Here is a 12,882-nt window from a genome sequence, read left to right as displayed (position 1 = left end):
TCAGAGAGTTTTCTCAGAGCACTTACTGATATAAAATTACCTAGTAATACAATTACCCTGCCTCAGCAATAAATGGTACCAAGAGGGGGTACACTCTAGAGTGCCAAAGACGAAGACATTTTTCAGAAAGACGAAATCAAATTATTGGTGAGGAAAACAGACGGAAAATGATGCTATCACTATTGCAATATCAGTCCAATACAACATTGGTAAGCTTTGTGTTTAATCAGTAACACCAACTGCCCAAGCATTCAGCTAAAACCAGCATTGGGTTTTAGGGAATAGTTAGGAGCCAGGCGGTTTATTATGAGCAAGATGACTGGTTTCCAAAGACTGCTGCTCATTATTCACATTGGGCAAGGATATCTACTGGAACTACAAATGAGCATAATTAGGACTATTGCTCGGAATAGAATAATAATACTAGATCAGCAGATGGGAGAATGGAGTCAGGTACATTTATCCAAGGCACTGTAGGGAATTAATATCATATTAATGAATGTAAACGAAGTAACACATTCTGAGGATCTCAAGTCCAACATTAAAGAGGATGCAGATGGGAAGTGATTTAGTTTATCCCTCATTGTGTTGTTAATTGTTGTTATTGTAGATAATTATAATGAACTCATCCTCACTGCATCTAGGCAGACTATCCACTGGATTGTGGATAAACAGGAATGGTATACAAACAATCTTACATTGCCACAAAATGGTGCTAGGTGCTTTAGTGTCTATGGTTTTTTGACATTCACATGATCAAAAATGGCAATTTCCTGGAATATAATTTGTTGCAGGGAACTTTGCACCAGTGTAGTGTGGAAATTGCTCATTGCCAAGTGTGTCATTTCACTGTCACTATCCAAGCCCCAGGATCTGGACTCATTTCAGAACAGAGAAATGTAATTATAGACTTTTTATATTCATGTTTCTGCTTAAGAAAGTGCTGCAGCATCACTTCTAAGTCTGCTCTTCTTAGAGAGAGGATGATGTCCATATGGTCAAGAACGCTCTGTGCCAGGACTCTGCAGCTGGGATCACATTTTTCCGAAGTGCTTGGTTGCTGCTTAGGTGCTGTGGGGACCAGAATTTCATCCACTCTGATGCTTGTGACTAGTTTTCCAAGGAGCTGTTGTTGCTGGACATTGGGAACTGTGGTAGTTGGCTGCTTGAGATCTGGAAGACATATGGTTATTTTAGTTATCAAAGTAAGTTGCATCATGGCTCTCAGTTAAGCCAGCATTCACTTGCAAGCTGGATTTAGGAGGACTTTCTCCTGATATGCAGGTGCAGTTTGTAGCCAAAATTCCCATGAGGGACTCATAGCGCCTTTGAATATATAAATGAGTTCCTTAAGCAAGCTGAAAGTGTCAAATTTAGCTCAGCTTGGGGGATAAACATAGCTGTGTTAAGCAAACAATTGCTTTACATTTAAATCCATTATTTTCTCCCTGTTTTTCCCATCTGGTTTTCAGGAAACGTAGGGGTTTCGAGCAGCTGAGCTGAAAAGAGCCACACAGTTGAAGGAGAGCAGCTAATGCGTTTAGCGCAAGGCAACTATTCAGTCTCAAATTGTATAGGAAATGTGGATCTTCCCCAGTGGAGCTTGTAACAGACAGATCAGGAATGTAATAAACATGGGAAAGTGCCAGAGAGAAAAAATATGGATGGCATGTGAAATTAGGAGCTTGGCCCAGAGGTAACTTTTGTGCTTTGATACACCTATCACATCAGAGCTGCAGATTTACTGTCTGTCATCCTGTGCGTAAGTGCTCTGTTGAAAGCAGAATAGGTGACAAACAAAAGAAGTTAACCCCAACGCTGCATTGGACTCCTGCCCCTGTGCAATGCATCTGGGGGTAAAAGAGGAATTGTTTCTGCATGATGATAGAAGTAAGATTGAGATAAATGTTCCTCTAATGCAAGGGGCATTTGTGTTTTTAAAAATACGAAAAGCCATTTCCCACACAAGGAACAAGCAAATATTTGAAAATAAGGGGGAGGGATTGGGAGTCTTGCACTGCATCATCATGAGCTTGATTTTTGAGCTGACGTTAACAGATCCTAAACTCTTCTTCACCAAGAGAATTAGCAGAGTATTATTTTGAAATGTGTAGTTTGTATTTAACAAAGAGAAGCTGTTGACAGGATACAGGGAGACAGACCCTCTCCTTCACTGAAAGTGTGTATTCCCTGCATTTTGCATTCCAAAGCATTTAGTTAATACCGCTGTATTGCCTGTCCTGTTTATGTGACAGCCAGGGACTCGACAGTTTATCTTCTGAAAACAGGTGTTTCAGCATAAACATTCAAATGAGCTTGGGAAAATCTGCAAGAAGGTAAAAAAACACCTTTTAATTAGTTGAGAAATCAAAAGCATGTGGCTTACTTGTGATGTGGGTTTGAAAACCAGCTGAGATGACATGAAAGAGAAGTACATCAGACATCAAATGCCATCTTATGCTGAAAAGCTGCTATGCCAACCTTGGGATATTAAATACCCTAATTTCAAAAATTTGTCAACCAACATAATTTCTGTTCTAAGTGTATTTAAATATCTTCAGAGACTTGGAAGAGGGTGTTAGTTCTACACTGAATAGCACTGATGTTTCTGCACACATGCATGCTACAGAGATGCTCAGTAATGTTACTTGTCAGGAAGAAGGTGACATTGTGGGAAAGGAGTGGAAGAGATGGACGTGTTCTTATGGAAACTTCTTAGATGCATATTAAAAAAAAAGATTGTACTCTGTTCAGAGTAAGAACTTTAAATAAGTCAAGTAATCCACTAATTTCAGTGTAGGGAGAGTTCACATGTACAGGAAGCTTATTTCAAGTTTCAAATAGAAAAAAATTCAATATAAGGAATAAAAAAATTTGAGAGTGGGCTGATTCTGAAATTTCGTATGCTAGAGAATCTAAAACTTTGGCTAAAGAGTCAGGAATTGTGTTCAGTCTCAGTCCTTAGCTTTGTCCTAGGATTATGTGAATGGATTCCTGGCTTTACTTCCCCAAATAATCCATTCATTAATTTTAGATTAAAAAAGAAAAAAAATACATTTTAAAGAATTTTGGTTGGGTTTTTTTTTTAATGTTTCAAGGGGTATCAAAGTGAAATATTTTGTATTTTCCAATATTTTAATTGATGGAAAGAGCTTGCAAAATTTATTCATTGGTTTTGGTCCCACAGAAGCTGTGTTTATCATAAAAATGAACAATTTCCCAGAAGCAATTATGGGTAGAGTTGGTAGATACATAACAGCTAGAGCGCAAAAGAGTAGAAACAAAACAGGGAGGTGCAAACCTATGTTCCTGCTGCTTTTGACAGTTCCCACTTCAAAGCTCTTGGAATGTCATTGTTGAAGGTGACACATACGCCTGGACCAGTGAAGGATGCTGTAAAAGCACAGTAACAAATTTTAAGGGATTTTCTAACTCCACCACAGAAATCATTAACACTGTCTTGGCTAGCTTCTTTAAGGATTTGATATATCCACCAGTCAATAGGTATAAGGTGAAATCCAAAGTCAGTGGTTTGATTGATTTCTTACTGCTCTATCCCCTTGCTGAAGGGATACGCTGTCTCAGAGATCAGTTTCTGTGGTGCATATGAAGAGATGAATTGCACCTAGAAAGCTTAATCTATTGAGGAGAAAAAAGAGGCACCAAAAAAAATTTCTTATGGTAAATCAGTCAATGCAACTGCCATTGAAATCCTTGTAATGATGCAAGGGATGTTATTTTCATGGCTCATTGGAAGCCACACAATTTTTGGTCCTCAGTCAAAGCATACTGTTGTTTTCTGGACTTCTTTGGCCAAAAATAATGTCAACACAGACTGCACTGTCTGCTTTGTCCTTGGGCTCTTTCATTGGGCACATCTCTTGGTGTCTCCTGACACTCCCTCACAGGATTTAAAAGCATCCTTTGCCTGGAGGCACTGCCCCTCTGCTCTTCCATGCTGCAGCCTGGCACTCTTCAGAGACCAAACAGTTGCCATGTTTATCTTGGCTCCGTTTAGAAAGGTCCGAGTTGCTTGGAAAGCAACAGAGACACACTTTTGAAATGTCAAATTCTTGTATTTGAACAGATTGCTTATTACATTATGCTCCTGGGGGTGAAGAAGTCAAAGTCTGGATCATTGAAAAAATGAACCAGCGGCATCTGTTGCAACCTCCAGACATACTTAGCAACATGCACCTGAGTAGTGAAATGTTTTAAATGAGCACTTGGCTTTATTTTCAGAGACATGCCCACTGAATATGACACAGTACGCCCAAAGCTCCAAAAAATCACTGATGTGCTGCCACTTAAGAAGCAAGAGAACATAAACCAACTGGATGTTGTGCTTTCTGGGAAATGAACTGTACAGCCTTGGCGCAGTCTATGGATGTAGGCATTTAATCTGGAAACAATAGAAATGCACTCAGCTGCATTCAAACCTGTCAGCAGTTATGTGCACAGTCAACAGAGCTCTTTGGAAGGGGTGTTCAGTGCACTTCAGATGATAACGTGGTTACATGAGCAGGATCAGCGCAGGGCCCTTTCTTAGCGTCTCTTCTCATCGCCTTCCCTCCCACAGGCCTTGTGCTTTTTTCCATTCCTAAACATATGGCCAGTCACAGATAGTGTAAATACCTAGAAGGAAATTTGTCCAACAGCTTCTAAACTGGTTTGTGCATATTTCGCATCAAATCTAATTAGTAAATATTTATAAGCACTTTGAATGTTTGACATGAGGGTTTATTTAAAAATTTCGTTTCAAATCTATCAGGTAATATTACTGTCTTTCTTACCCCCCTCCTTTCTCTCACCTTTGTTTTCTTTCTACAAGTGTTTTGGGGGAGTTTTCTGTTCATTTTTACAGAATTACTTCTCCATTTTATTTCTTTTAATCTGTTTCTCCTCAAAATGATAATCTAAGCAATGCAGTATTTCTCTCCATCATATATGTGTATATGTGATGTAGAGTAAATACAAAGAGCCAAGAGCTTCAAGGAAACAAGGAGAGGCTCTGTGCAGCGTTCCTACAGCTTTCATTTGCACGGCAAATTTAATGCTACCCAGAAATGCCAGATTTACTGCCGAGTACACAACTTCTGCATTGCTCACAGACAGGAGGTGAGATTCAGCAGATCTGTGCCGTGCAGTTAATCTGTGAACGCACTGAGAGCACGCAGAGGCTTTCTGGTGCTATGATAGCCCCAGTCACAGACGCTGGACGTTCATGTTCGTTGGTTCCAGAAGTCTTGGATTTGTGTGGAAGTCCTCAAATTCCGTTGGAGCAGATTTATAAGAGACAATATACCATGGACAGAGCCCTTGAGAAATGGTGGCTTTAATATATAACCATCATCCTGTGTTTGCCCTCCTTTTATTTGGCAAAAAGAAAATATCTGTATTGATAAGCTGCATTAAGCTCCATTTTTTTCTAGAAAAAGGTCTGTAGATTAAATCATTCTGGGACAGATATGTGGTTATATATTCAAAGGGAAACTCCTCTGTGATTCTAGCTTTTCTGATCACAAGTCTGACCCTAAAGCTTTAGTATAGGCTAACACAACAATTAGTTGTATACAGGATAGCAGTAAAAACTGTGAAACTTGGAATTATCTCTGCTTAGAATACCTATTGATGGGTTGTGGTTCCTGTCCTGCTCTTTACGGATGTTATTTGGAAGCAATTATTAGAGTGAATTTAATTAAATGTCCTAAATGGTGACATATGGAGTGATTTTCATGAATAGTGCACTTGTACAGGTTGTTTTGTATTTGTGTCTCATGCACCATCCTGTGGGTCTGTGGCCCCATCTCCAGTAATAACTGTGCAGTGAATAATGTACAACAATTACAACCAAAAAAACCTGCAAGCTGATTGACAAACTCATCCCACTTCGAAATTCCTGAAGCCCAAAAGATTGCTTCAGGGCACTGAAACACGTTTGCAAGTATTTTATTGGCCTCAGCCGGACTTAAACATGAACTCAAGCATGTTCCTGAATCTGGGACTGGGAAAGCAGAAGGCTCAGAAGCAATTTTGAGGGAGATGGAGGATATTTGTAATTGCATATAAAGTGGTTTGATCCTCTTAGTTTCTGAACCGTTGGCCCCAATTCGGTTTCTGGTGAAAGCTCATCTGCACTGAGGGGTTCAGCAAATCTCAGACCTGCTCACGATCTGTTGCAGCAGCGAGGCCAGACTTCTCTCTGTGCCATCCACATGCACCTGCAATGCTGGCATTTCAGAGGTAGGCTCCCATGGATGAAGAAGTTCCTTTTCAATCCTTGACTGTGATTGCTTTTGAAATAGTTATTTTTTTCATTAACTAGCCAAGATAGGTTGCTGGTCTTACTTTTTCTCATTTCATTTAACTTTTTACTCAGACTGTATCCCTCTGACCTGAAACAGCTCTTTTCTGAAGAAATCTGGGTGGTTTTGAACAGATGTGGAGACATGACAGAATTCATTTAGAACATAATCAACAGATAATAATAGGGTACTCAGAGAAATTGCAGTGAATGACAAGTACCATCAGCCTTTTCAAACCAGCAAAATTAGACATTTTTAACTCCACATGCACAACAGTGTTAGAAGAAGCAGGAAATGACTAATTTGGAATCCTTTTATTATGTTCTAGTTTTTTAAAAATTATATTGTAACATTCTCAAGCATTATCCTGATCCTTCTCTGCTCACTGTCTCTACAGGAAATAAAATACTGTTCCACGTGTTATTTGAAGCAGACTGGCTCCCTTGTGTACTTAGCTGTATCCTTCATCTTCCTCGCTGACGCTTGACAGCGCTCAGCTTGTCAGGATGAGACCCCAGCATCCCTCATGTATGATTTGCGGTTTTCATTACTGTAAAGATCCATCTGTTTTATGAAACTCATATTCCTCAGACTTCTATAATGTGGTAGTTAATCGGAGTACTCAGGAAGGTTTGGGTTATTGACATTGCCTGTGTCTGTTTTTGCAACGCTGCTGAGAGGACTGAGCTGGATTTCATGTCTCCAGCCGCGAGTTTCTTGTTGCGGTGGGAGGGAGGACCCCCACTTGCAGCCCACTGCCTGGCCAGGCTTGCAACCAGGATGGTTCCCCCCAGAAATGTATTTACACCGGGAGGGCCATGAAGTGCCTGGTTTGGGGGTTGAACCCGGCTGGCAGAAGCAGCGGTGAAGTGGGGACTGGCCCTTTGCACCCCAAGACCCAGTGGCCGTCTGCCCCTCTGTCTCCTGGCGGAGTCACCAGGAGTCCTCAGGGCTCTGATCTTCAAAAACCTTGGTGTAACAAAAAGTAACTGGGAATGCGTTCTGCTTCTCCTTCACCTCTTCCTCCTGATTCTTCCACCTCTCCGTAACCCTTGCCCTGGGGCTGCAGCCTTCTGTCCCATGCAAAAGCGAGCCTCACCACTGTCACAGCACTCCTTTGTGCAGGGTATGCAGGATCTCAGATGCTTCCAAATGTGTGAAATACAGGCAATTTATACAGCACTGGCATACACACCGATATAGCTTGCATGCCGCTTGTAAATCTTCTTGGCTTCCTTGAGTTTTTTACTGTGCGTCATGACTTGCAGTTCAGTATTTTATATGCAGGTAGGTCATTTCTGCATGCGTCATCAAAGCTACATGATGCAAGCCAGGGTCACGAGAAGCTTGGCTGTCAGTCTCCTGCTAATCTCAGTTTTTAGTAAAGATACCTTCAATAACCTGTGCTTGCAAAGGGAAAGACACTGACATTAGGAGAGTCACTGAGTGGCTGTGTTCTCACCGTCAGAACGAACAGGATTTTCTATGCTGACTGTGAGCATTAAGGAAGCCAGAACAAAGATGACAAATGCTTTTGTAAAAGCAATCGTCAGAAGACACAGCAGGTTCAGTGATCATTGAGGCTTGTCTTAACACATGAGCAATGTCTCCTGAGAGCAGTAAGCTGCTCTCCTGCCTGGCTGCAGATTGGCTGGAAGGCACTTTTTTATTTTATTTTATTTTATTTCATTTCATTTCATTTCATTTCATTTTTTTCTTTATCTTTGGTAGATTGTGTTGCTGCTTGTGTCTACTTAAAAATTGGAGTAAATAATTTTGAACAGAAAAACCATTCGTAGTCTCTGCACATATACAGAACCAGCAAAAACATTAGGCTTGGAGATGTGAATAAAGTTGGGTCTTGATGGAGTTTGCCAGCTGGGAGCCTGCCATTTACAGTTGCTTTAGAAGCACTTTCCAAGTTGCTAACTAAACTGCTTTCCTTAAAGAAAGCAGAAGAGGAAAAATAATCTGAGCTAATACATGCTAGTTGTTCAGATGATGTGGAAATAGTGATGAGAATTACCTAAAACGTGCTGGCTAAGAGATAAGCTTGTGAACTTTGCAAACAGTACATAAAGAATGGTATTAAAACAACAGAGTTCTCACCCTTGTTTTTCTTAAACCTGCTGGGCTAATTATGTGTCTCCATTACCTGTGGCAGCTAGGTATTTAATTCCCAGCCTACTTCTATTTTCAGATCTATCTATATTTGCCGTCCTTCACCATTCCTGCAGTTATTTCCAGGCTGAGATTTTTGTTTGGGCATCTATCCTCTCAGTGAACAGGCAAGCTTTCTATTTATTGAAATTAATCTTGGTATGGTGAAGATTAAAGCACGGAATTGATTAGAGAGGAGTGCTTTGAATCCGTAAAGTACAATCCGTCTTCCATTTACATTTCAGACCTTACTTCATCCCATATTTGATAACATTCACTTTACAAACCCTATCTCCACAAACTACTTAGGTACTAGATTTACATGCAAATGTACAGTTATTTTCCACCTGAACCCTGAGGACATTTTAAACCTTAGTGCACTAAATTGGCATGTTTATAGGAGTCTCAGTGCCCCAGTTTCTGCAATGGGTCATGCCCCTGCTCTACCAGAGATAAACACCTGCTTGTTGTTTTATTATGTCTCCTTTTAATGAATATTTGAAATTCCTGCTGATCTCCATTTATGAACACCCCAATTAGAACATGCGGTCTGACTACAGCACTCAAGGAGGAAAAAAGAAACCCAGATTTCAACCTTTTTGATAGATAAGAGCGTGTAAACACACAAGCTTGGAGCTTGGAGTATACACCTTGGAGTACGTACTTGGAGCTTGGAGTATACTCCACCTTGGAGCTTGTATGGTAAGGTCTCATCACTAAAATACAGGCTATTCCCCAGCTCTCCTCCTCAGCCCCTTCTCCTAAACACCTATCAGAAATGGCATCTCCCCATTTCTGCGAGAATGCTCTAAGCTCAGCCCTGAAGGGATTTCTGGTTCCCTGCGACTATTGAATTTTTCTGTGCTGAGTGAAACAACTCTTCATAGCCCACAGCATACAGGACAGCATAGTAAGCAAAGTTGGGACACGCACACATTAGAAGCAATCTCAAACCTACGACAAAGTCATTAAACCAACTGATTTAAAAAATATTCATTATCAAGAGCATATCAGTTCTGAAAGGGAAAAACTGTCCAAAGAAATTTAGCCACCTCTAATAACATCGTCGTTTAGACAGTGCTGTTCTACCTAATTAATGAATGTTTGCACAGTGCTTTGAGATCTTTACCTAACGAGGAAGGCTAATATGTTGCTATGTGTAAATGTTAGAATTAATAATTTAGAAAATACAGAAGTACAAAGCCAGGTTACTCTTATCGTTTCATCAAAGCCAGGTTTAACTATCTTCTTTTTTTGGCTGCTTGCTTAATTAGATAAGCTGCTGAATTTAATTAATTCATCAAACCTAATTTGAAAAGATCTCTCAAGCCAGTAAGAGCTTGTCTTATGCTTATTATTTCTATTTGTTGCATCGAGTCTTTAATATCACCATTTTGTTAGATTATTAATGGTAGCCTTAATTGTGTTCTAATTTACTACATTTACACAGATGGTGGCATTTTCCTCATTTTTTAAGTGTCAGCATGTGAAAATCAATCACAATTTAATTTAAGGCAGTGAAATTGCTCTTCTAGCCCTCTATGAAGTCAGCTGCATACTACCTCTTTTCCCGTAAGTGTAATTTGGGTTTGCAAGGTGAAATTATTTCATAGGAAATCATGTTGAGTTTCTGAAGTCCCATTTCCTGGAGAAGTGTTATGACAAAAATTATCCTCTGGATGCTCTTTTGGGACTGTTTAACCAAACTGTTAGGTAATAAATTTGAAACTGAAATTGGTATTACAACTATAGAATTCATTTGAACACATCTGTGTGTGATGCTACAGCTTGTCATAGCAGACTGAAACTCCTTGAAAGTTACTAAAGAAAGAATTACTAGTGAAGAATCTAAATTGTAAAATTGGCTGTAAATTCTAACCCGTTAGCAGGACCTTTGTTTGGCCACCTTTTCACATTCCTAGAAGATATGCCACACAGAGAGGAGAGGTCAAGCGATTGCTTAAAATCAGAATTTCCCTATAAATTATTTACTTGTCTTTCTGTAAAGCACATTCTTGTGTAATGTAAACGATGTTGCTGATTAGACATTGCTAATTAATTCTGGAGTAGTTAATGTATGTTTGTGAAAAGCTAGCTCTGTCCTGGGTGAAATCAAGTGCTTTCTTACTACTCCAGCCAGTAGTTTTGCAGAAGTGACCTTGCTCACAATCGCTCTCTCCTGCTTTTTTTGTTTGTTTGTTTGAGGTGTGCTTTCAAGTGCACGATTAAGTAACTCGTGTTTCTCTGTTCTCCCTTAGAACGATTATAGGAAGCTATCTATGCAATGCAAGGACTTTGTCGTGGGGGTGCTGGACCTGTGCAGAGACACCGAAGAAGTAGAGGCGATTCTCAACGGAGATGTGAACATACATCTGTGCCCTGAGCACCACCGGCCAAGTCTGAGCAGGATTAAACTTGCTATTAAATACGAGGTCAAAAAGGTAAGCTATTTCTTTGGGTCCCCGGTGGATATATCTTCACATCTAAATTATGCTTCCTTGATTCCGCCTGGAAAAAAATAAATGAAAAATAGATTTTAGTGGGACCAGGAATGGTAGTGTTTTATGGCGTGATTTGCATTTTCTCACATACTTTAGTGTGGAGAAGGATATTTGCAAGGGACGCATTACAGCAGGTATGGCATTTATTTTCAAGTGATAGACATGAATTTATAGATGGCACAAGGGACTGCCCATAGTGCACTGGTCTTATGCAGGTCATGACTATGAATCTGTGAAGACTTCAGCAGGGACCAAAAGTTGTTACCATACCAAACTGAAGGTCCTTCTTCCTTCACTGTGACTTACATGAAGGTAAGGAATAAACCTAGGAGATGCTGTGGCATCTTTGGCCACAAATCATAACAGCAGAGAATTTCATCCAGCTCCTCACCATTCCCCAACCATCTGTCTTTCCTTCAAACTAGATCTTCTGCTTAGACTGAATAAATAGCTGAACTCTGCAGCCTAACTGAAGTCAGCAGACCAAGTCTCCAGTCTCACCTGTCTGCTCTCAGATGCTCCCTGACCACTCAGCTCTGCTTCACATCGTTTTAGTCTCCAAAGCCACTTGTAACCACCAAAAATGTTACCTTTTCTCTAATGTTACAGAAAGAACATACACAAAAAGTAGCAATTTTGTCTTAGTCAAGACCCTTTACCGCAGTGTGATGGAAAGTGGAATTTAAATTTTTTAAAAAAGAAGTTTTGTAATTTTTATTCAGAATTAGATCAAAACGTCAAAAATCAATTTCTGACTAACTTGGAATTTTGATTCTTTTGAAAGCATGTGAAAGTAGATAAACATTGATAAAAAGTGATAGATTCCCAGCTTCCACTCTCCTGAAGCTCCAGGTCCATATTCTAAGAGTTCAGATTTCCACCAAATCTACAAAACAGAAGGCAAATGTATATTTTAAAGAAAAACATGAAGACTGAATGACTTTTAGAAGTATTTTAAACAAACATTCAGCTTTATGGAAGTATGTTCTGTGAATGCAAAATATGATTCTGGCAAATCCTAGGCCTGGGTGGTCCCAATTAATTGCTCCTACAATATGCATTGATGGAAACTGGGCTCCTGCTACAGGACTTGGAGAATGTTCCAAATTTTCAAGCTAACATCTGCTCTCTCTCAAACCCACCACCTGCTTCAGTTTGCCTCTTGCCTGTGTTGCTGTGCTGGCCAGACAAGGTCTTTTCTTGTTATGAAAGCCATTAATTAAAGAGAATCTTAAAACTCTTATTTGAAATGAATTGCTTTCATGCAGGAGCACATGGTATGGAGCCAAATATTTCCTCCTAGGATGTTGTCTCTTGCATCGTTCCATCACCAAAACTAAGCATAACATCTCTGCTCACTCTTAGTTAGATGACTTTCAACAAGCTGGGTCAAGTTTAGTTATTGAAGCTGCTGCTTTGGTAACAGGAGGCCAAACTTGCTCTGGTGCTCTTTCAGAAAATGAACTCATCTAAAACACACGGATAGCACCTCATCAAGGAATAGTCCCCAGTGACCTATGGTCTGAGAATTATCATGAAGTTGGTCAGAACCTCAAGCCTTTTCAATGTATGAAGTCTTCTGCACTATTTTGCTTGTTTATTCTTCTAAATACTTGTGTCATCCTTTAGATACCAAGACCATTAGCTGGAGCTAAATTGCTGTTAGTTATTGTGCTGCTTTGAGCACGTTCATCCTAGCTTAGTCTGTTTCAGAAGAACATTTCCTCCATTTCTTACGTATGTGCACCTTTTCATAATGCATGAACACTGACCTAAAGCATCTGTGGTAGGTTATATACAGTTTGGTTTTTTATGTATAAATAACTTCCTATGCCCAGGAAAGCCGAGCATCCTTTCTGGATCACAGCAACTTGTTGCTCATGGATAATAACTGTTAAACTAATTACAGAACATAA

At 39.9% G+C, this 12,882-nt stretch overlaps 1 protein-coding gene across 1 annotated transcript in view; it reads left to right on the top strand.

Moving 5' to 3' along the window:
* Window positions 1-12,882, top strand: part of TRPC7 (transient receptor potential cation channel subfamily C member 7) — a 72,498-nt gene that overhangs the window by 12,506 nt on the left and 47,110 nt on the right. Inside the window, exon 2 of the mRNA XM_075509585.1 lies at window positions 10,724-10,906. Within this exon, the coding sequence (XP_075365700.1) occupies window positions 10,724-10,906 (183 nt within the window). The remainder of the gene's footprint in view (window positions 1-10,723; window positions 10,907-12,882) is intronic.

Source organism: Mycteria americana, chromosome 8 (assembly GCF_035582795.1).
Source record: "Mycteria americana isolate JAX WOST 10 ecotype Jacksonville Zoo and Gardens chromosome 8, USCA_MyAme_1.0, whole genome shotgun sequence".
Lineage (NCBI taxonomy): Eukaryota > Metazoa > Chordata > Aves > Ciconiiformes > Ciconiidae > Mycteria > Mycteria americana.
Note: the sequence above shows the minus strand (reverse complement) of the source record. Positions and strands in the feature narration are given on the sequence as shown.